Consider the following 24702-nt stretch of genomic DNA (forward strand, 5'->3'; position numbering starts at 1 on the left):
ATATCTGACATCTCACCTCCACCCAAAATCTGGTGCGGCAAGCATTTACAGTTCTAAATTCAAGGGCACTGAAATTAATTCACTTGCCTTTTAGCAATTTTCTCTCAGACAACTCTAGTTGTCTGTAACACATTTAGGAATCACTGGTTGAAACCACAGCGGGGTCACCCTCACGACATCAGCCGTCATGACAACCTGAGATTCTTCACACCCTGGCCAACTTGTCACCACAAAGGTAGAGGGGAGAGGTTAGGGTTCACATCAGTAAGTAAACAGAGGGAGAGGAGAGAGAAGGCCGTCTCTGCTTGGGAATGAAGGCGGTGACTACGGAGCTGGGCTGGGAAGAAGACTCAGAAGAGCCCTCTGCCCTCCACGCGCTCCAGCGCCACACGAGCAGGGACGCTCACACACTGTCAAGACAGGCAGTGCTATCTCCAAGGATGCGCGGCGGGAAAGGATGAAATATTCCTTACCCTCTGTCAACACGGATAGATACAAGGAAGTTCTGAAAAGCCTACACTTTTCAAGAAAATTCACTTACAGAGAAGAAATTAGAGTTCTAAACTTTTTATTTAGCGAGTAATAAATCATTTCAAATACTGCACTGTCCATAAGTAATCAAACAAGCATATTTTGTTTCAATGTAATTTTTTCAATTACGACACATTTTTAAGGAAGATCCCTTTCCTTTGACAAGACCTGAATATGTTGCGTTCAGTGATGATACCCAGTCGCTGAGAAACACAGACCGGAGCAGGTAAGTGTGTCTCACCTGCAGGATGTCCTGGCTGACCCCCACCGTGATGCTCAGCTGCTGGGCAGCCTGAGGCGGCTGGCTGGACCCCGCAGGCCCCGGCTCCGACAGCTCCAGCAGCTGCTGGATGACATCGGCCACCGCCTGGGAACTCTGCTGACTCGGAGCAGACGCGACCTGGGCTTCCGTCTGCTGAAGAGGTAAAGTCTGGAACAGCGTGGCCTGAAACACAGCAACATTTCGTTAAAAATACAAACAATTACGTTAATTTGTACACCAATTTTTTTAAAAAAGGAAAGAAACAGGCATATCTCCCTTATGAGCATTAAAATCCCAAAATTAGTATCCCACATTTTTTTTTAACATCTTTATTGGAGTATAATTGCTTTACAATGGTGTGTTAGTTTCTGCTGTATAACAAAGTGAATCAGCTATACATATCCAAACATAAATTTTAAATAAAATGCCTCACTGATTTTTAAGTTAGACACAAAACTGGCCCTTAAAAAAATATACTCAATGAATGTTTCTAGCACAATTCACGTCCTGTAAGTGGTGGCAGAGACCATTCCTTCCAGATGGGGTGAGGCGCACAGACCTCATCTCCCTCTTAGTCCATTAAAATGAAGGAGTAAAAGAGTTGCAAAATATAGAAAATAAGAAAGAAATCACTGTGGTTTAAAAAAATTTTTTTAATTCCCGAAAAACAGGGGCATTGGAGGAATAAATGCTCTGTAAAGCTACAGCCAAGAACACGTGAAGAGAGAGCTGATCTGATTCCTCAGAAACCCAGGAACGTGAAACGCATACACAGACGAGGGCAGGGGCAGAGACCTGCCCTGTGCCATGCTGTAATGGTGGGTAACAGGGCGTTCTACACCGGCCCAACTGACGGGGCGCGCTCCACCGAGAGCGAGCCCTGACATAAACTGCGGGCTTTGGTTAATAATAACGCACCAGTGCGCATCCCTCAGTTGTAACAAATGCACCACACCAATGCAAGGTGCGATAATGGGGATAATAACTTATGTGAGTTGCTGGAGAGGAGTCTACAGGAGTTTTCTGTACTTTCCGCTCACTTTTACTATTAACCTAAAACTGCTCCAAAAAATAAAGTCTATTAATTAAAATACTTAACACTGACAATGAATCCCCTGTCTTCCTCCATAGAACAGATGGCAATTAGGCACTTACCTTCAGGCAAAAAAATGGGGGATTGCCTCTAAAAGAGATAAAAATGAAAAAACTATTTGGGGAGAGCTAGGGCACCCTTTGTGGCCCTTAGTTCCGTAGATTAAACAAAAAATCTTTTACATTCTGCCACCAGGGACCCCAATTTTAAGAGCTGGTTCCCTGGCCAATTATAAGTAACCCTGGAGTTCAACCAGCTCTGTTCACGCATAAAAAGTTCAGAGGCAGGCTTCCTGATGCCCCCTTCTTAAATACAGGCAATCAAGAACTATAAGACATCTGAAAGAAGGAGGAGTGGGGAGATGCACAAGACAGACAATTCAATGACTAGAAGAGAACTTTTAAAAGAAAATGCTGATTAGATTTCAAAGGAAAGTACATCAAACCAGAAAAGAGTATCTTGAAAAAGAAACAATCAGATCACAAGGAAAGATCTCAGAAATTAAAAACCTTACTAGCTTAAAAAAAATTCAAGGAAAGAATTATAAGACAAAGTTGAAAAAAACCCTCCAAAGTAAAGCAAAAAGGTCAAGATTTAGAAAATGGGAGAGGAAAAATAAGAGACAGTGTTCAGGAGGCTGAACACTGATCCCTAGACAGTCCTGAAAAACGGTACGTATAACCTGACACAGAGCGCTTTTACACACGCAGATGAGGGTAAAAGGTGGCGTGGATCCCAGGTTTCCAAACCCCTATACTACAGTTTCAGTTTTTTTACTGAGACTATAAATTTAAAAAATGATTTGCATTATCATTCCAAGTAATTCACTACATCTACATATTTGATTTGCATACTGCCAGAGGAAATGAATATTTGCTTGATTTATACATTGAAAATTTTATTTAAAAAATACTCAGTCCAAACTAGAATTTAAGACATAATTATTAGACTCTAATTATTTCTCCAGTTTTAGAACTTCTTTACAACATCCTCCCTGATCAAGAGTAAGTTGAGGAATCATCTTAAGCTGCAAATATTGTGAGAAAAGAAAAGAAAAAGTAAACACTAAATGTGAACTTCATGCTTGGGAACTAAATACAAACTAGGCCTATTTTCTAGTTTGGTAGGAGGCAGCTGATGACTTAACACAGACTATCGTCAGACGGCATTCATGAGCTACTTCAACACTCCTGAGACTTGTACGTCCAAAGTCTCTGCTGTTGGTTAGGACACTGAACTCTATGCTTAGATGCTGCCATTTATGATCAATTGAGAGGGTAGTAGAAGTAGCAGATCAAGGCTGAGCTATGAAAGTCTACAAAAAAGGAGTAAAAGGGGGTGTGTTTGGGGGGTCATACAATTTTAAATACATGTACTGAAAAATACAATTGAGTTTCCCAAAAGTCCAAGGTCTCAGGAAAAAGTATCACTGTCACATTAGACCTGGAGAAATATTACTTTAAAGAGAGAAGTGATTCTTAAAATAATAACATAAGGATAAAGAATATTCAATAATAATCATCAATAACACTGTAGGAACTATAATTTCATAAATTAATGATTACATGATTACATTTTGTCTTATTTCTAACCGGTTCAGATGACAGTCCATAAATCAGAATCACGTAATATTATTCTAAAGTTTTTAAAAATTTGATTTCCTTTCACTCATTAAACAAACAAATAAAGGTAGCACCATACTTCCATATAGGAAACTTTCATAGCACCTTTATGGTACTAAATACTATTCTAAATAATATTCAATTTTCAAGGTCATAATTAAGATGACAGATTTTGGTAAAAGAATACCTTCTATCAACCAGCGTACTAAGCTTACCGTTAAAACGTGAGCAGTCTCTGCAGCACTTGTTGAATTCTGTGGCCCACCCATATGCATCTTGCTGATATGAGTGTTCAAGCTACCTAAACTTTTAAATACACAACTACATTCTGTACAATTATAGGTAGGGCCACTCTTGACCTTAAAAAAGAAAAAAGAGAAAATAAGTTTTTACAATTGTTAGATTAAAATATTTAAATTATGGCAAATCATAATTTACCATTCAATTAAAATGACAGAAATAATCTAACCCTTTATCATACCTTTTCTTATAAGTTAGATAGGTCTAGAATCAATGACCCAACTCTTTAAACAATATTGCCAGTATGAGATTAATTGAAATTTCAGTCTTTTCTATAAATCAGAACTGGTTCAAGTGAAAAATCATAGTTTTCAGTTATTGTGCTCTAGTAAAAAAATGTCTGACATGTTCTCAACTTCTTAAACGGTCAAGCACAGTGTTCAATAACGAAGGCCAGACAGTTAGATATAATTTTACTCTGAGCCTTGAACATACAAGTCAGGATGGATGGCCACACAATGTATACATTTTCCATCACCAATTCCAATAGTCCACGGCAGGGACTACTTTTTTTTTTTTTTTTTTTATAGTGACTACTTTTTAACACTGTGACAGAGCCAAGAGTGGAATACAGAGCAGTAACACGGACAGGGCCACCCAGGCACAGAGGAAGCACCTGCAATATCCTCTCTGCACTACTCAACAAGCCCAGCCGGCTCTGAACTTGGCTAAGACCTCCCATTCCACCTAGCACCTTGTTAAGAATGAACTTTACAGCTTTAGACTCATCACAGAATTAGATAATGTTACAAACACTCTTTAGAGGTTGTTCCTGTCCCACCGCAGGTCCCAGGGTGTCCCCAGGCTGGGGGCAGGCGAGTCCCCGGCCTTCCCTGAAAGGGTTTCCTAAAGCCGGGAGCAGCAACGAGCACGCCCTGGGACTGTTCCAAGGTGCCGTTTTCCAGGTGCTGTGCATTTAAACACACTGTTACTCCTCAGCAATCACCTTTACACAGAGGGAGCTCCACAAGAGTCACTTACACGGCCCAAATTTATTCTTCTCAGATCGAAAGGTAACCTCACGAATATGTATACGCTCTTCCTAGTGCCTCTGGGTCTTAGATAATAAAACTTAGTCTTCAAAAGCAACTTCATTGCATATGAAATTCTCAGTCTCTTTACAAACTATATGAAGTATGTAGGGTTTTCTTCATTTTAGCGTTACTTAAGGATTTACTCCAAGGAAAAAATTAAAAGATATACATATGCTTTTAGGAATGTGATACTTTTCATCCTCCAAAGTATTATAGTTATATAAAATAAATGATCCATGATAAAAGTATTTGTGTTGCTTAAGTATTTCTTCATAATCTACAATTAGACTAAATAAGACACCAAATCATGACAATTAATAAGAGCAAAGGTGGGGACTTCCCTGGTGGTCCAGTGGCTAAGAATCCACCTTCCAATGCATGGGACATGGGTTCGATCCCTGGTCAGGGAACTAAGATTCCACATGCCGCAGGGCTACTGAGCCCGCACGCTGCAACTAGAGAGAGGCCCACAGGCCACCAGAGAGAAGCCTGCACGCCGCAACAAAGAGCCCGATGCAGCCAAAAATAAATAAATAAATAAATATTTTAAAAAATAATAATAAGAGCAAAGCTGAACCAGTTTAAGAGAAATACTTCCAGAGTTTGCAAATCAGTATTACCTGGAGACAACAAAAAACTTAGGAACATCAGTTTGGCTGAAATAGCTAGCTAACATGCAGCATGGAGGGAAGTACACCGACCAGGACTCTGCTCGATAGAAAATGTGAAAGGGCCCATATGCAAGGTCAGAAATACTAGCGCCACAAAAATACTTTCTCCTCAATTTCCTTTCTTGTCTTTCAATTTCTTACACTTGGAAGTGTCTGTGTTTCAGGTTCACTAAAGGGATGACACAGGCTAGCACTCAGACTGATGGACCATAAGAATGGTATTAGGATTATTTCCACACATTTACTCATCAGAGCTATAATACTGTTGGTAAAAAGACAAAAATAGTATTTTATATTTCTCCCATGTATAATAAGCCAGAAAGGTTCAAACGTGTGTATATATATGTGTGTGTGCGTATATGTGTGTGTATGTGTGTATATATATGTGTGTATATCTGTGAGTATACGTGTGTATATGTGTGTGTATATCTGTGTGTGTCTATGTGTGTATGTCTTGTATGTGTATATGTGTGTGTATGTCTGTGTGCGTACGTGTATGTGTGCATGTATGTGTGTATGTCTGTGTGTGTATGTGTATGTGTGTGCATGTATGTCTGTGTGCGTATGTGTATATGTGTCCGTGTATGTCTGTGTGCTTATGTGTATGTGTGTGTGTATGTGTGTATGTGTGCGTATGTGTATATGTGTGTGTGTATATGTGTGTGTATATATGTGTGTGTGTATCTGTGTATATGTGTGTATGTCTTGTGTGTATGTGTATATGTGTGTATGTCTGTGTGCGTATGTGTACATATACATATATATGTATTTTTTTAAACAGGGTCTGCTCTGCACAAACTCTTCATCTACATTTAAAATGGAGAATTTCTCAGGTTCACTCTTAACTCAAGAGCCATCCGTGCAGCCTGTGACATACTGCACACCTGTGAGGACCACACCCCCAAGTGTGACGCTTACCTCTGAGTGAACTCTCTGCACGTGTGACTGGAGATTCCCTTTCTGAGAAAAAGCGGCAGGACAAAAGGCACAGGCGTGGGGTTTTTCACCTGTATGCTTAATCATGTGAGTTTGCAGCGCCCCCTTCTGGTTAAAAGCTTTTCCACATTCGCTACATTTAAATGGTCTTTCACCTAGAGAGGGAGAAAAATGATCAAAATATCATTCCATACCGTGCGAGCATCTGATGGATTAAAAGAAAGTACTTAAGTTACCCACACTCAAGACCCCGAACCTACCCCTCCAGGCAGAACGTTACCCTGTGGCCGCAGACTCACACATCCCACCACCTACTCAAAATCTCACAAGTAACACCAAGGTTATCAGCAAACTACGGAAAAGGCAAGATTAAATTTCAGGTCTAGCTGGCTCTAAAGCACCTTTTCTTCCCTTAAGGTCCCACGGGAAATCACCCAAAAGTAAATGCATCTCGTACCTGTGTGTATCCTAATATGCCGAGTTAACTGACTTGGCTTTTGGAACGTCTTTCCACAGTGTGGGCATGAATACGTGAATCCACTCCTGTCGATGTTCCGATTATAAGACCTTGTACTTGACACCCTAGTATACATAGAGGGAAAATACTCAGTAAGTCAAATCCCTTGTGTCACCACTTCTAAATCAAAATCCTATGGGAAAGGTTAGCCAACTGGCCATCAGAACGTGCTTTAATGAGAAATCAATCACATATAAGTGTGTAGGACACACACACACACATACATGTATTAGTTTTGTGTATCAATATCATAACACTCATTGTTTTGGTCGGGGAGGAGGCAAGTCGGAATGTCTCTTCTAGATAAAGCTTCCCCTGTGATGATCAAACACAAAGACCTGTGCAGGTGTGAGTTCTACGCCGACACGAGTGTGCGCTGCCTGCTCCAGGCTCCTCCTGGATGCCGATGATCTCCAAGGTTCCATCTCCAGCAACTCAGATCCCTCCTCTGAGCGCCAGCCCTGGGCACCTAACTCTCTACTTGACATCTCCTGAAGGCTCCCCGGCGCCTCAAACCTAGCAAGTCCCAAATGAAACCCTGTTTATTCTCAGCCTGCTCCGTTCCACAACAGGAGACGGCAGCTCCCAGCTGTGAATTAAACCTTAGAAGTTACACTGGATTCTTCCTTCTCCCTCACCCCGACTTCAAGTCCATCTCCAAAAGCTGCTGATCTCACCCCAAAACACCTCCAAAGAAGCTCCCGCCTCTCCACCCTGCAGCCAGCAGCGTGGCCCTAGAGCGGCGCCGTCATTCTGTGGCCCCGACCCACGGGTCTCCCTGCTTCAACCTCACCCACACGGCAGCCAGGCCGCGGCCTGAAGGCTGGGCAGCCGGATCCGTGTGCAGAACCCTCCCAAGTTTTCCCACTGCCCTCGGGGTAACACCCGCGTTCCCGGATGGGCTCAGCGCCCTCCAGCTCCAAGACCCTGCCGCCTCGCACTCAGCCCCGTGAGCTCCACTCCACCCCGCAGCCGGCTCCCATCACACCGGCCTCCCCCTGCGGCTCAGACTGTGGCAAGTGCCCCCCTCCCCGCCCACCAGGCCCAGAACGCCCCTCCCCAGACCTGCAGGCCCGCATGCCCCTCCTCCTCACCTGGGTCCCACTCCAAATGGTCCTCCTCAGAAAGGCCTACATCAGACAGGCGCCTCAGCGACTGCCCCAGCCCTGAAGCGTCACCCCAGGTGAATCCAATTTACTTCCTTCTCAACACGCCCACTGTCTGAAACCCGCACTGGCTAATCCGCTTGCTTGGTCACTGTCTCTCTCCCCTGCTAAACGGCAGCTCCGCGAGACGGAGGCGGCCGGCCTGGCCCCCGGAAGGCCCAGCAGCCAGCGCGCTCTAGCGCACGGTGGCCACATAAGTACCTTCAGTCGCCTCTCCAAGACCTTTGGGGACAATCAACAGTGCCTGTGCTAGAACGTCACCAAAATAAAAATCTAGTGTGACAGGACACACGCATTATATTTTGGGAGTTTAAAAATCTCCGAAATAACGAAGCATCAGGTGGGAACCACATTAGTCAACAACCAGTAACATGAAGGGAGTGGGAAAGACAGGAGAACTTTGACCATATGGAGATGTGCAGTCCACGCTTCCAAAACACAGTGCCGAAGAGAATACATAAACTACTACAAAGCATTCAGGCACTTTACAAGCTTTGTCAACTGGTGTGGGACCTTTTGCTGTGGTGGTGCTGGTTGTTAAACAGCACAGATAGCTCCTAAATATTGGAGCTTGGAAGGGTGGCAAGTTAAACTGATGATACTGTCATTAAAAAGTTAATCAATACGGGCTTTTATAGTTTGTTGTAGAGATCAGCTCAACGAGTGTGACCACTGATCATCACCATTAGCTAACTTAGCACAAAGGGCCAGGAACAACTCTGCATTTCATATCATTAAGAAAAGGAAATAGCAGTAAAAAATATATAATCAGGAATAGGTCAAATACAAAATTTCGAAGCCATGTTAAGTTTTACTAGGAATAAATGTATATATGTATGTAAATATAGGTGTGGTTGCTAATATTATGAGCACTAAAGCCAGACTATTAGGGATTAAATCCCTAACACTTGACTTATGGCTGTAAAACCTTGGGAAAGTTACTTGGTCTCTCTAGCCTACCTTTTCTCATCTGCAAAATGGGGACATAAAAGTATCAGGCCTGAAGGGTTGTTTGTAATGATTAAATGAAGTTTTACTTATATATTTATATACACACTAAGCACAGTAACTATTTAAACATGTGCGTTCTAAATAGGTAGTATAAATAAACCAATTCAGTAAAAAGGGTGCTAATGTGGCCTTTGTGAATCCACTCTACACACCTTGTTACCTGCCCATAAAAATGTATTGCCAATAATACTTTGTTCTACACCTTTTAACATTTTAATATAGCTAAAAACGTCTACCCACACAGTATGACATTTAAATTTTCGACCTTTCCTGTCCTACTGTAGACCCGACACATAACACATGCTATGAAAGACATCCCGACACCACGTGAGATGAGTTGCCCTGTTCTTGTTTCTAAAGCAGCCAAGACATGTAACCGATCAACCAATCATAGCAAAGCAGGCCCATTTTTAATGTGCTGTATAATTGTTTCTAGCCCAAGCAAAGGCTCACACCTAACTTTATAGTGAGTCTTCATGTGCTCCTTCAGCTGCGGTGGCGTCTCGAACCCCTCCCCGCAGGCCTTGCAGGCGTGAGTCCGGCTCGCAGCCAGCTCCTGGCGGTGCTCCTCCATGTGGACGGCCAGCTGGCTCTGCAGGGTGAACTCATCCCCACACTCAGAGCAGATGAGGTTCTGCAAAGGGAAAGACCGCCCATGAGCACAGCCAACACTTCAGAGCCATCGCCTCTTGAAAGAACTCACACTGTAAATGGCTGATACACAAAGTATGCTTTCCTCTGGAACAAACACTATTTCACCTCTCAACAAATATACCATCATGTCCACATATGAACATATAAAAATGATCTCTTTCCTGATAGAAACATAGGGAAAAGGATGAGAGAACAATACAATATCTGAGCAAAGCGAATTGTTTCAAACTGGCTGCTGGGTAAATGGCATTTTGTCCATCTATGCTGTGAAAACTTTAAAGAGAAGCAGAATGACTTCAATACCACAAAAGGGTCAGGAAAGAATTTAAATTAAGATGACAGTTTAACAGACTACCTTAAAACAAAATGACAGCTGGTAAATTTTTAAATGGAAACACCTATCATTCTTTCAATCTGGTTTATGGGTAGTCGATTACGAAAAGTCCGCGACTCTGTCCAGAAGTGCCTGGCTGAGCACCTGAACAGAGCTATGGAATAAGTATAAAATACACACAGGATTTCAAAGACTTACTGAAAAAAAAAGGAAGAATGTAAAATAGCTCAACTGTTAACATTTGAATTAGAATATTTTGGATATATTTTCATAAATATATTAAAATAAAATGTATTTCATCTGTTTTAACTTTTGGAAATATAGCCACTATAAATTTTAAATTACTCAGATTTCAATTAGGATAGCACTGGTCCAGATGTTCTGGAGTTGGGTCTTGGTTCACGTGAAGGCTGCCAGTCACCAGCTGTGTGTATCTGGGGGTGTTGCCTGCTCAAAGTCTGTGAAACAGTGGTGACAGCAATGCCTGCCCTCACAGGGTTGTTATAAAGTTAAGTACAATGATGCATGTAAGATGCTGAACGGTGCCTGGCACAGAGGAAGTACTCAGTAATGAACTGCTGACTCAGTACAAAGTTCAATGAGTTTACTCATGTGACCTTCTATAATACAATTATTTATTTAAATGATCCAAACATGGAAAAGAATGAGTGTAACTTGTCAATGAGCATAAACTATTATTTCCAAACAACAAAATATATAGCTATTTCTTCCCATCAGACTGTCTTCTAATTACTGCACCTGACAGTCTCGTAAATGCATAGAAAGAGCATTAACATGAGGTTGTTCACTGATACTACTCAGAGCATCCTTTGCAGAAAAGACAAGGATGAATGGAATACTCTGAGCAATCCAATAATGACGTCAACTTAAGTAACTTTAAATTAGTGTTACTATATAATAATTTAAGGAAATAATGAACTACTATCTTGTTAGTATCTTGCTGATAATAAAGAGATCTCTTTCTTGGGAACTGTCAAAAATTTAAAAACCACCTAACAAAATTTGCTGCCTATCTTGAGTGTGGCACTGGGGACATCCACACCCTGAATCTGTACAGCAAAGTATTCTCCTTTCACTAATGACTTACACACAAGATAAACCCTGACTTGTTACCCTCCCACCCGCACCGTGCTTCTCTCATTGCTTTGGCTCAGACCCATCCTCTTTTCAGGTACTTTTTCACCAAATGAGCAGATTAGTATATTTCAGGAGACATCTACATGGATATTACTCAGAAATTGATCAGAATTTTCTGAGTGGAAACTCTGGTTTATGTACAATTTGCTCATACGGCGAAAGCAGGATCAAGTACATGCTGGGCCACAACCGAAACAGGCCTCATGATGGAAGGTTTCGTGCTGCCGCCGTGTTACACCCAGCCAGACCCAGGAGCCAGGTTGGGCCTCCCTCCCTGCCCAGGACCTGGCACCTCGAGCAAGTCTTAGTGGGGAGTGCAAGGCCTGTGGGCAGCTGGCGGACGTCCACTTTACTGCGTTCCCCGCAGTCGGAGCTCCCGGCAGGCCCTCTAGGCAGAGGCAGAGGCAGTGGCTAGTGCCTGCCCCAGAAGCAGGTGGTCCTGGGGGAATTCCAGTGATCGCTAAGTGCCCAGCAGATCATCCAGGGAAACATATGGCATTCTTATCAACCCCCATCTGGCTGAAGATATAATAATTTTTTAAAGTCAAACAGAGTATAAAATACGATAAATACTAACCGCCTTTAGGCTACTCACCCCGTAACACTTGCCCTTCCTGCCTCCCCTCCCCCGGGGCCACCCATGACCTTTCTCTGCACCCCCCTTCCTTCTCTCAGAGCCCCCAGGCTCCAGTGCCCAAGTGCTGTCCTTGCTCCTGCCCGGGCTTTCTCAGCAGCCATCCTTCCCTTCCTACAGGAGTCTGCCTCAAAATGGCACTCAGTGCAGGAGAAAAACCTTAGCCCACCCCACAGGACACCGCCCTCCTCTAGCCCCGGCAGCACTGGTTTCCACCACAGTCCACTGGGCTCCTCTCTTGGCAGGTGCCACCCTGTCCAGAGGCAGGACGGGCTGGGGAGTGGAGGGCCACCTCACAGGGCCCCTCTGCCCTGTGAGGGGGGCGGGAAGCACCGTGCAGACCGGTCCATCCTGCATCACCTGGCTGAGTCTCGGTGCTGCCGGTGGAGAGACTACACAGGCGGGGAATCAGAACAGGCCCTGCTTCTGCCCGGCAGAGGATGTAAGGCCAGCTTCCAGCCGGGCTCTCTAACACCATCGGAGGGGGGGATCTGGGTGCCACCTCCTTCCGCCAGGAGACGGATGCAAGATTAGCTCCCGACTGAATCCCCGGGGTCAGGGGAGCAGAGGGCCATCTGCTTCCAGGGGACAGGGAGCCGGATGGGGTGGACGATCGCTCTCCCCTCAGCCCTGCCGAGTTCGTCAGTGGGTACTTGGCTGGAATAGGGTTGGCAGTGTCAACAGGATTTTCTCTTGTGAGGCCACCCTCTTCCCAGTTTGGGCTGTTGGCAAGCAATCTTCTGGCGTGTTTCCGTCTATGCCTGGTGGCAGAAGGCTACAGGCTCTTCCAGCACCCTGTCCACAGGACGGCAGGCAAAAAGCAGCTCAGGGGACTCCCTGCCACATGTTCCTCAAGTCCTGAAAGCCCTCAGCTGCCCGCCTCCTTCTTCCCACCCTCAGGAGCCTCTAGATCTCTTGGCTGTGTGATCTCTAGGTATTTTCAGTTGTAAGAGGGGCACAAAGGGTCTACTTCATCTTAGCTGGATTCTTATCAGTTCATTTTAAGTGCAACTAAAGCTAAGGAATTATTCCTGTAGTCGATACTAATATACCACATTCAAATCAATTAACTAAGAAATAAAAACATCCAAAACAGGCAAAGGTAGCTAAAATGCATTATTTAACATACACAGAAAAGACTGATAATTGTGTTCCGGTATCTGTTCTTCTTCTGTACAATAATGGGTTTCTTAGCTGAGCACGCGGCTGGGTGCCGACTTTCCTAACGCTAACCACCTGTGTGGCGACCATGCTCCTTCCACTCGACAGGATGGCAGCAGGCTTTCACTAACGACTTACAATCACGAGATAAACCCTGACTTGTTACCCTCCGCCTCTGGACCTGGCCTTCCCACAGCAGGCGGGCCACCTCCCTCCCTCCCTCCCTCCCTCCACTGTAAGCCACACTGTACAAGAAACACTCAAAGAGAGCAGAGCATGTGGGGTCCTGGACTACCTCGGCCTCCCCACCAGCTCTGTACTGTACAACACCAGACTGTTAGGTGAGAGAGGAAAACTCCGAACCTGTACCCGAACACAACGCTTTTTCTTAAAAAGAGCGCCCTATTTTTTACATATTGCCAACACATTTTCACATCACAAATAAGCACTGCAAACCTTTTCTGTTGTTGTTGTTCTGCTCATGAGAAATCACTAGTCCTGAATTCCTGTTCAGCATGGGGTTACTAAGGTCAAGTTACTGAATATCACTTCTCAACTTCCAGAGCCTTCTCCCCGGCAGCACAGTGGCGCAAGGGCAAGAAGATAAAGCATTTTCACAGTTTCCATTCCCAGCTTCAAACCACAGTTACACAAAAGCCTCTCTTCTGACTATTCCAACCCTTTTCCTCTCCTGTGATTATTTACTGATCTAAGAGAGAATCTGTTATATTCCAAGAGAGAAAATAGAAGAGAGGTTAGTAGTAATAGAAATGAAAGTCAACTGGTTTCAGAAAATACACGCTTCTCAAAGGCCTTTTGGGGAAAAAAAATTGGACGTCAGAAACTATGAACTGTTTACGTTCCTCAAAGGCCTTTTGGAAAAAAAAAAAATCTGGAGTCAGAAACTATGAACTGTTTACGTTCCTACAACAGTGAAAGACAAAGACAGCTGGAGCTTCACCAACGCAATGAGGATTCAGATGAGACCAGGCTGCACAAGCTGCCGTCACAGCTGCTGCGCGTGACGGGGCTGCCACCTCAGGAGACAACGTCACAGCAACGAGAGACCGACACAAGCACACGGGGTGAAAGCAGACATCAGAGACTGTGAGCTCCACTGGGGGGACAGTCTGGAAAAGAATCCGGACAAAGGGTGTGGAAGAGAAAACAGAATGAAGGGAAAGTTTTGAAAATAAGGTATAAAAACCTAAGAGCGTCTGGAAATGATGAATTACCATTATTTCTCTTTCCAGTTATGGAGGAGGCAGAGAAAAATTTTAAAGGTGTATCTGAAGAAGCATTAGGATGGAGCACAGCAGTTTCGCTGGCCTGCATCGGTGGTGTGAGGCTGGCAGAGGTGCGGGGCCTCGGCTCCACACCCGCCCTATACCATCACCCCCAGGGCTGGGTCCACGCGGGGCGCCGGCACAGGTGGAACTGCTTCAAGCACCTCCCCCCACCCCACCCGCCGCCGTGAGCCCCCTAGAGGATTCTCACACACACACACACACACACACACACACACACACACCACACACACACATACACACACACACACCAGGCTTCACCCCCTTGCTGATCCGGCCTAGACCGCATGTTACATCATTTCAACCCTCTGCCAACACCTGACCCATTCGCTATCCGGTCACACACGCTTCGTAAACCGGAACCTTGATGCAAACAACCATCTGACCTCCTACCGGGCTGAAGGACGCTGTGAGGAAGCCACATGCTCCCCTCCCACCCAACACACACAGATCCGTTCGCAGCCATGATCCCTGTAGTACGTGTAACGCAACCCACGTAACACAACCCACATATCTGTCCCTGGTCAGGCTCTGTTCCCACTTCCCAAAAGCAGGCTTCCCATACCCATGCCTCTCTCCAACCACCTCATTCTTCTGTGAAGACAAGGCAACGTCTCCATTTCACAGAGAAAAGTGAGGCTGTGCAGCCCCAATCCAGCCCGAGAGGGAGGAGGCAGTGACCATGACAAACTCGCAGGGGCCAAGGGACAGCAGACGCCCTCAAGGGAAGAAACACGACCCTCGACAACCGTCCCACGTCACGTGGACGACTGGCTCAATACCGTTCAGTTTCAATGACATCGTAACGTTGTGAAGCTGGCTTGCAGTAGTTGCTGTGGTTAAAAAGCAGGGAATGAGTGAAAATCAACGTGAAACAGGAAATTTCAGGGTTTAAAAAGCTACGCAGTACCTAATTTACATACAGTAGTTTTTCAAATGGCTACTAAGTTACTTAAGACATAAATACTAATTGGACCTCTTAGATTTAACTACTTCAGAAAAAGAACTCTTAGTGTTTGGCTCAGTGAAAAACTTGCTGAGACACAGAGACTAAGGAAGCTGCAAACCGAGAAAGGGAAAGCTGCCCTAAGCCAGCAGGCAGGGCCTGGACTCCCACTGTCACACCTGCGTCCCCTGTCCACCTGAACCTGTCCTCACGCTTTTCTTCCAGGGTCAAAGGCAGAGGTATCTCTTCTGCTCACAACTCCCTTCTCCACCTACTCTCATAGGAAGTCAGTCCTTGCCCCTCCCAATGGCGATGTCTGAAGATGGATTATTAGAGCAATGTTAAATTCTTGAGTGTGGTAACTGTTTTGTGATAATGAGGAAAAGTGTCTTTGTTTTTAGGGGATACAACTGAAATATTTAGAGGTGCAGTAGTAACGTGATGCCTGCAACTATTTCAAAACTGTTCGAAAATTCGAGGGGTGAGATCTGGTTTACTTTAAAACCCCCCATGTACTAGGTGAAAACAAAACAAAACCAAAAATCTCATCACCTAATTATTACTTGTAGATGAGGTTGTACACCTGAAAACTCAGAGAATCTGGTAGAATAGCAGGCTACAAAACTAATATACAAAAATGCACTGCTTTCCTATAGACAGATAACAAATAATACATATTTGAAAGACCTGTTAAATGATATTTTTAAAAAATGTTAAAACATTTAAGAACAAATTTAAATAATGTGCTGAACCCATCTGAACAAAACATTACTGAATGTTTTGACAATAAAGATTCAATATTTTAAACATGTTCAATTCTCCCCTTTAACAATCGGAAAATTTAATGCAATCAAAATTAAAATACCAATTAATTTTTAATTAGGCAAAATTCTAAAGTCCACATTAATAATAAACCAGAAAAGTAAAATAAGAAACATACAAGCATTTGTTTATCATTACAAAGAGAAATACAGCAAAGTCAAACTGGAAACCAAGAACGCGGTCCCAGGAATGGGGTGGGGTTACAGAACGGAGCCAGTCTCCTGAGTGCCCCTTGTTTGCATCTTTTTGACGGCTACTACTTACCACCCTAATGTTCAAAGACTAACTCCCCGGCCCTCAATCCCTACTCTGCCTGCATGGGGCTGTCGCTGGTCGTACGAGCCCGACCCTAATTGAGGGCAGTAATCTGAGGGCCGCAGATCATAAGAATGGCAAGGGGGCCTAAAAGAGAAAGCAAACAAATGCAACAACCCTGTACTGACTTCAAATCCGAAACGCGCTTCACGTACAGTGGTTTGGGCCAAGCAACTGTGAAACGACTTCCAGTGTTAACACAGGACCACCGAGCGCGTGAGGGGAGGGACGTGTGCGCTGCTGCGAGCCGCGTCCCGTTGTGGAGGAAGGGACACACAGCCAGGAACTGCGGGGCAGGTGGGCGCCCTGTGCAGAGGGACTGGGGTGGAGGAATGAGTGTGAACTCAGGATTTCTGAAATACAGGTGCGCCCTACAGCTTGTGGACCTGCATTAGAAGACACGGTGGGATTTTAAAAGATAGTGACCGTACACTCGGGAAGCATTTCTAAGCACATCACAAGACCCGGAAGCTGTCAATGAACAGACGGCTCACCGCGGCCACACACAAAGGGCAGAAGCAGCCCACCCGGAGGCCTGCTGCGCACGACACAGGTGCACACAGTGCGCACAGCGTGACACCGCTCGGCTGCTGGAGCCACACCTAGGACAGAGTCAACTGAAGAAAAAGCGCAGGACACTGCTGCGGGGTGGTATCACTGGGGATGCAGGGACGTGTGTGCGCACTGAAAGCCCCTGGGGGGTGCAGCAGAGACTGCTGTGCAGGCAGCTCCCGGGAGGAGGGCTCAAAGTCGGGCCTGATGGAGACTTAAGTCTCACTCTAACCCCTTCTCTGCTGTCTGAGTCTCACTGTGTGACCTTATTCCAAAATTAGACACTTTCTGCCTTTTAATATGAAAACAATGGCCATTTCTGGACAGCGCTACAGATGAGTGAGACAGGCAGGCCTGCAGTCTGCAGGAGAAGGTATAAAGCAGCTTGCGCTCTCGAAAACATAGCATGGCATTCTATAAAGAACTTGAAAAAGCCTTGTTAATTCAGTAAATCCAACTCTAGGAATCTATCCTAATGAAACAATTAAAGGTACATGCAAAGATGTATTATTTATAATACTGAAAAAGTATAAACAACTTAAAGGTTAAATAATAAAGGAAATGGTAAAAATATCATGATGCTATATCCAGATGCTGAAGACTTTAACAAAGCAATTTAAAATAGTGACATGGGGAAAACACTCATGATTCAGTAAGTGAAAGAGGAAAAGATGTATTCACAATGTATTAAAGGAAAAGAGTGGGTTACAAAACAGTATGTATTTGCACTAAAAAAACTATCCTTAGGTATATAAACTATTATGGAAAGTATATGTATAGCCAAAAAAAAAGCCTGAAAGACTACACAGCTGACCCTTGAACAACACAAGGGTCTAGAGCGCCGACCTCGCGCAGTTGAAAATCCGAGCATAACTTCAGGGTGGCCCTCCACGCCCACGGTTCCCCATCCTTGGAGTCAGCCAACTTCGCACCATGTAGTACTGTCATACATACTGACTGAAAAACTCCACGTTTAAGTGGACCCGCACAGTTCAGACCCGCGTTGTTCAAAGGTCAACTGCATATGCGTTCTCTCCCACTGGTGTGATTATTGGTTCTTTTATGTTACTTTTGTTAATCTTTAGTTTCTAACTTTTTCCAAAATAAACATGTATTACTTATACAATAAGATTTTAAAAGATAAAAATAAATTATTTTATATAAAAAATTAAAGACATAAAAAGAAGACACAAACCGATATACAAAGTATAATAAACTCAATTTTCAGGATGCAAATTTTATATATGCAATTTAAATGCTGTATGTTTTTCTGTCTCAGGAGGAAACTATACCAAGCAGTTATCTGTAATTATCCCTGGGTGACTGCTTTTTACCTTTGCATTTCCCTAGCTTTCTATGGTAACAATGGGGGGTAATACTTTAAGCAACAGATGTGTATACGTCACAGCGGGCCCGCCCGTCCCAAGAGCAGGCAGGCCGCTCTGGTGCACACCAGCGGCGCGTCCCTGTCATCCTTCACTCTGTCCCAAGACTGGGCCTGTGGCCCTTTCAGGACTATTCACTGTGGTGCATAAACTGTTTTGGGTCATCAAGAATTTCCTCTCTTCTCCCAAATTCCCACGTGTCAGACGATCCAGGAGCCAAGCAAGGAGATTCTACCATCTTCAGAGGCAGAAAATTTACTCTTGGCCACTCAGAATCCTAAAAAAGTTAATTTTTATTAAGAAAAAAAGAGTGGGGGGCACCTCTGCCAGCCACTGTGGACATACTTTGATCCCCCAAATATACTACACACTAAAATGTCTCTGCCCCAAGGTGCTGACATGACCCCGAAATAAACACTTTACCAGTGACCTGGAGACTAGCCAAGGCAAATTTAATGATAACTGACTCCTTGAAACCTATACGAAAGGCTTTTTAAAACTAGTTTAACCCTAACATCCTCCTGACTAAGGATCAGATGCATTTTAAAAATCAGTGAACAAAGTATAGGCTGAAATAATTACCTCTTCCTTCTCATGCAGCATAACATGTGCTTTGAGACTAGCCACTCTGGAGAATTTCTTGTTACACACGGGACAGGTGGGATCCTCCCCATTGTGGGTACATTTGTGAAGTGTCAAGTTGAACTCAACATTAAAGGTTTGGGGGCACTGGTCACATCGATGTGGCTAGGTGGAGAAAAAAGTCGAGAAGCCACTGAAACACAATCTTTCCACAATCAATGTCATTCAAATATTAACAAGCACCATAATCCACAGATAAGCTTTCTAAGGAACTTCTGAAGTCTTTCTGGACCTGAAGTCAATAAATCCAAAATGCACACAGTATAACTCCTTACAGAATTTCTCAAAGGAGTATAAGGAGACACCACATCTATATAGAAAATATTTCTAATAAGAAATGCTGCATATAAATGTATCAGAATGTAGCCGCTATGAAAATAAAAGTGAGACACTTCAACTCACTGGGTGGGATTTTTTCCCTTCTTTTATGACAACTCCACTGCTGTAAACAAAATCACTTCAAGTAAACTAAGTAATTGTGAAAACTTTCACTAGATTTTAACAGAGCTGCTTATCCCCATCTAAAATTTCCCCCAAATGGAAGGTATTCTGCCACTTACTAGTAGAAAGATAATCACTGGTATTTCTCATGTAAATATCAGGACCCTAATGGGTCAGTGTTTTCAGATTCTTCAGCTTGGGAGAGTAACGCCCATGGGTACTGGTGTCAGTACCACGTTATCATAGTTACAGCAGCATCATTCATGCCGAAAGTAAGGCTGGAGTTGGTCAGATCCCGTCCTCCAGAAAAGAGATCCCTGGTGTTTTTCTGGTCTCAGATGGCTCACTAGCTTACATCCTCCTAACCTAGAGAAAAGTCGGCAATCACTCTTTTCACTGTAGTTTTAACTGCCACTTTCCAACCAACAGGCAGCTCATTCCGTTAGGACACTAACACTCTTGACATACCCCACCAGGGGCACCGCAAGGGAGTTCAAATACCTATTTAAGGGGGTGCTGCTCCCTGCGGAAATAAGATCTAAAACATCTCAAATACCTTCTTAAAATGCAAGACCACTTAAAGGTACCACTCCCTGCTGGAGAAAAACACATCAAGATAAGGGAAATTGAAACTACTGAACAAAGTCACATTTTAAGATTATTTCTTTGTCCATTCATAAATAACTTCATTAGATTCACCAGACTAGTTCTCACTTTCTCTCATTATCTAATGATGGGTAGAAATACAACTACAACTAAAAACAAAACATCAAAATACTTATTTACATAATATGGAATGTTCCACAATTTAGGAACAAGAAAAATGTTTACATGTTGATTTTTACAATTCCTCCAGTTTCAACGCTCACATTTTTGACATCCCTTTTTAGAATACATACCTTGTCATTTCGCTCGTGATCCCTCATGTGGCGTTGAAACTGGGACTCTTTTGGAAAAGATAGCAGACAGATTTCACATTTATGGAAGTTTGGAACTTGATAGGCATAATTAGTGTTCTCCGCATTCAATGTTAAAACTCCATCTATAAAATTGCATAAGTATAAACAATAAATACCAGTTGTTATTCTCAGCACATAAATGAAACTAAATTATTTGGTTATTGTTTCGAAACCAAATTATGTCAGATTTATAAGAGAATTCAGATGAAATGAATGGTACCTTAAATTTTTTTAATGGACATGTTTTTAAGTTAGAAATGAGAAACGTTGAGATGACTGAGACATGGGGCTACAGGGTTCTAACCCCTGTGAACAGGACTGTTAGAAACCTGGAACTAAACTCCTGAGGCTTAATACCCACTCAACGACACACAAAAGCCATCGTGTTTCTTAACCTTGCCTGCCTGCTCAGTGCTATTTCTAAGCCACAACAAATCACAGAGGCACTTCTCCTCTAAGTCACTTTGAGCGTTCATCAATAACCCAGTTTCTTAAATCACTCAGTACACAAAACTCTAGTAGAAATATAAAAGCTGATTCACAAATTCAATCTACCTCTGAAAACTGCTGCAAAGCAAGATAAAGTCAAAAAGGCAAAAACTTTTGTTCTCTCACACAGTTATGGTTTTAGGAAGGTAAAGGATTGCAGTGCTTTGAACAATCCTCAAGTTTTACAGTGTGCTTTCTAGTGTACAGTGTGCTTACATTTAGGTAAATGGCTATAAACTTAAAAGTATTTTCAAACAAGAATATGCAATAATCACAAAAATTTACCAAGAACGTCATAAAATAAAGACGTCCTAAACGTCTTCAACTCTTGAAAATAATACTCCAAGTCTTAAAATTTCGGCACAAATATACAATCCATATTAACTAGACAAAGACAGAAATATGTCACGTGCAACTCTTTGTATCCAGCTTGACCCCAAAATATTAGAAATTTGGAAGTAGGGTGAGGGGTTAATTTTAAGACTCAATAAAACTCAGGAATGTCTTCTATTTCTCAAACGTCCATGTGGTGAACACAGCATTCCAGCATTTTCTCTAGACCTTTACATGCCTGTTCTGAGCAAATGGCCTGCAGTCCCCTATTTGGCCAACAGTCCTCCTGGTCTACAGCAGAATCTGCTTAAAAGCAAGAGCTGTGAAATTCCAACGATGGGAGGTGGGGTGAAACCATGCTGGAGACAGAGCAGAAGGGGATGGAGAAAGCCGACAAGAGCTCCAAAAAATCCTCCCGGCAGATCCACCAGTGAAACAATTCCAGTTTTGATAAATACTGATGTAATTCAAAAGACTGTAACTTCATTCAGAAACAAAGTGGATCTACTAAGGGAAAGATATACATAATTTTTATTCTATTTATTCTTAACTCTATCCACATTCAAAATCTCTACACCAAACTAATAACAAAATGTTGTATGACTCCCCAGGGCCAAATAAAATGATTGCTGGGACCACATTAATTGATATATTATTCCCTTTGGAAAAGTCTGTACTATGGGAAGAAACACTAAAGGCACAAGTAAAATATCTGTTGACAACTGTGTTTTAAGAACTCAGTAGTGTTTTAACCTAAAGCCGGAATACAATAAGAAAAGAGGCCCTCAACTTAATTTCTAAAATGCAATATTAAAATGCTATTTCAGGATGTAGGATGAAACAATTTTCATAGCCTCTATGTTGAAACTACTTAATATGTTATCTAAAAATGAGAATTATTTTGATTTAATTAACTGCAATTGATAGATAAACCCCTGAGATAAAAAATTGTACATTTAAAACTGAAAAATGATGTCATTTTGCTTATGAATTAAGACTTTTCTAGAAAATAGTTTTATCCTAAGCAGCAAGACTTCGCTCTTTAACAAAGCTCCAAATGTAATAAAATGACTTTTTCAGTAGGTCCCTTCCCGCTGTTGATAACGTAATATTAATTTGGTTCAATGACAAACTTAAAACAACAACAATTCAAATTACAGCGTAACTGGGAAGGAAAAAAACAAAACAAATCATGTTTTAGTTTCCACGTTGAGTCTAATTTTAAAGTCCACAGCATCTCTAGACTTTCACTTTGCTTCGCGGCTGTTTCTCTCGGCACTGAGAGAGCAAAGCCTTTCTCCAGGGCTGGGGGGTGCTATCCCCACACTCGGCTTTCTTTCTGCTCAGAGTTGACCCTTTCTGGGAGAGTCCTAGGCCTCAAAACAACCGCTATTATGCACCAGCTCTTCAAGTTCGTTCTCATGTCTGGTCCCCAGAGTACTTGTTCAGAAAGAGGTCTATGAAATTCACGTATCTTTAGGATGGGCTTCAGGAGATCCACCAACGCCAAGAAAACTACACGCCAACATACACGCGTGTGCACGTGTCCACTGTCGGGGGTGAGCGGTCTCTGCAGCCACAGGCCCCCGGATCTCTAAGGAGCTAGAGACCTAAGTTAACGTGTGATCAATTCACATCAGTCCTCCTGAGTATGGCTGCCTTTTTAAGAGGCAGCTACAACTTCACACGAGACGCTGGGCCGCACATATTCCTACTGCTTCCCCAGACAGAATGGGAGTAAGCACAGAGCCACTGCATCTGGCAGGGCTCAAATCTAACAGCTCATCCAGAACAGTACTTTTCACCTATGTGCTTCTGCCCTCCGAGAGGACGGGGAGGAATCGTCAGGAGATCTCACTGGTGCAAGGAAGCCTCAGGAGGTAGGACCCCAGGCAGGACCCAGACTGTCCCCATACACACGTCCCCTCACACACAGACAGGCCCACCGCTCTCCTCAACTGCTCACCCTTCCTGCCACCAGGAACTCCACTTCACTATCAAAATTAAACAATAACCGGTTTACGAAGATCAGAAATTGAGCACCTTTGCTTCCTTGAGAAAAACTTGAAGACCAGTTTCAAAATCAGTTTAACTCTTTACGTAGAGATTCTAAACAGTATACAATAATAGTTGTGTCTCTACCACCCCAAAATGATAAAGCCTATCACAGAGTTGTGCAGATCAAACAAGATGACGCTTCCTGGTGCTATGGGGACAAAAGCCTATCAACCGTCTCGGAGCACGGCCACCTCTTTAATGCTCGTCCTTGCTACTCAGTACCCTACCCATCACTCCAGACCGCGCTCTCCCATGGGAACTACCCGCAGGCAGGCCTGGCATGTAACGGCGGGAACCAGATGAGCTGGCTTTCAAACTGCTCTTCCCAGACGGGCCCAGCAGGTCAGGCCGGCCAGCTTATCTGCACGGCAAAGGTCGTCCACATCCCCTAGGTCGGAAGAACCTAGGTGCATCTCTTCTGCGCAAAATACCTACGATGTGACACCAAGTTCCAGCAAAACCTACTGAATTTATAGCATTCGGGGATTTAACTCAAATTCGCATCTCTTGACTGAAACTCTTAAGCACTGTGCGTTTAAGATCTCAGCTACCCATAAATCCTGATGAGGCATTTTCAATTTCTAAAGTAACTAAACCCCAAACTTTTAATGTTTTTATTTTGTTTTGAATAAAAATCGTTGTTCCAAAATAGAGTTGCGCTCCCCATCCTCTGCCCTCAACAGGCACTAGCCTCACTTCCCTCTGTCCATCATTCCCTACATTCCTCCAAGAACCCAGCTCTGTAACCATCAACCACCTGCTCCCACTCTGTCACCCTCTGACACCACAATGCTCTCTAAAGTCACCAAGCAGGCCTCTGGGAAGTCTGACAGTCATCCCCCCTACTTCAAATCGGTACCACCTTGCCTCATCTCCACCATTCTTTCCCCTCATTTCTACTTTTTTTTAAATTCCTTTCTACTTTCTTTTCTCCCATTTTCTACTGCTCCTCCCACACTTGTCAACATTCAGGTTTTAGCACAGCTGAGCTTTTTTAGGTAAAACTCTGAAGTGAAATGGGCAAAACTAATGTAGGCTGTGAGATATCAGGACAGTGGGTAGTCTCACGAGGGTGCTGATTGGATGGAGCATGATGGGGATTTCTAGGCTGCTGTTAACGTCCCATTTCTTAATCTAAGAAATTATATAAATAATTATATGAATTATTAATATAACCCATATAATCTGGGTGATGATTATATGAGAAAGTTCTCGTTGTGAAAATTCACCGAACTGAACATAATTTCTATTCTTCTCTGTATGTTGTATGTCTGCTTTGTCCCTGTATCTCCAAAGCATCGTATGAGGCCTGGCACAGAATGTGTGCCTAACAAATATTTGCTAAACATGTGGAGATAAGACACAAGCT

The 24702-nt window shown here is 43.4% G+C and overlaps 1 protein-coding gene across 16 annotated transcripts in view; it reads right to left on the bottom strand.

Moving 5' to 3' along the window:
- The window catches only part of ZNF236 (zinc finger protein 236), a 98971-nt gene that overhangs the window by 61160 nt on the left and 13109 nt on the right, over positions 1 to 24702 (bottom strand). For 11 of the 16 annotated variants that reach the window (XR_009004990.1, XR_009004989.1, XM_057526166.1 and 8 more), the window contains 7 exons: positions 20394 to 20536; positions 18994 to 19158; positions 9599 to 9777; positions 6907 to 7031; positions 6432 to 6604; positions 3724 to 3867; positions 773 to 976 (listed from right to left, as the gene is read on the bottom strand). Coding sequence is in view for 14 of the 16 variants with exons in the window: in XM_057526166.1 (XP_057382149.1) it covers positions 773 to 976; positions 3724 to 3867; positions 6432 to 6604; positions 6907 to 7031; positions 9599 to 9777; positions 18994 to 19158; positions 20394 to 20536 (1133 nt within the window). In the remaining 2 variants the exon portion in view is untranslated. Of the gene's footprint in view, positions 1 to 772; positions 977 to 3723; positions 3868 to 6431; positions 6605 to 6906; positions 7032 to 9598; positions 9778 to 18993; positions 19159 to 20393; positions 20537 to 24702 lie in introns of those variants that run through there. The other 5 variants (XM_057526170.1, XM_057526169.1, XM_057526167.1 and 2 more) reach the window with 3 other exon arrangements.

This window comes from Balaenoptera acutorostrata, chromosome 13 (assembly GCF_949987535.1).
Source record: "Balaenoptera acutorostrata chromosome 13, mBalAcu1.1, whole genome shotgun sequence".
Lineage (NCBI taxonomy): Eukaryota > Metazoa > Chordata > Mammalia > Artiodactyla > Balaenopteridae > Balaenoptera > Balaenoptera acutorostrata.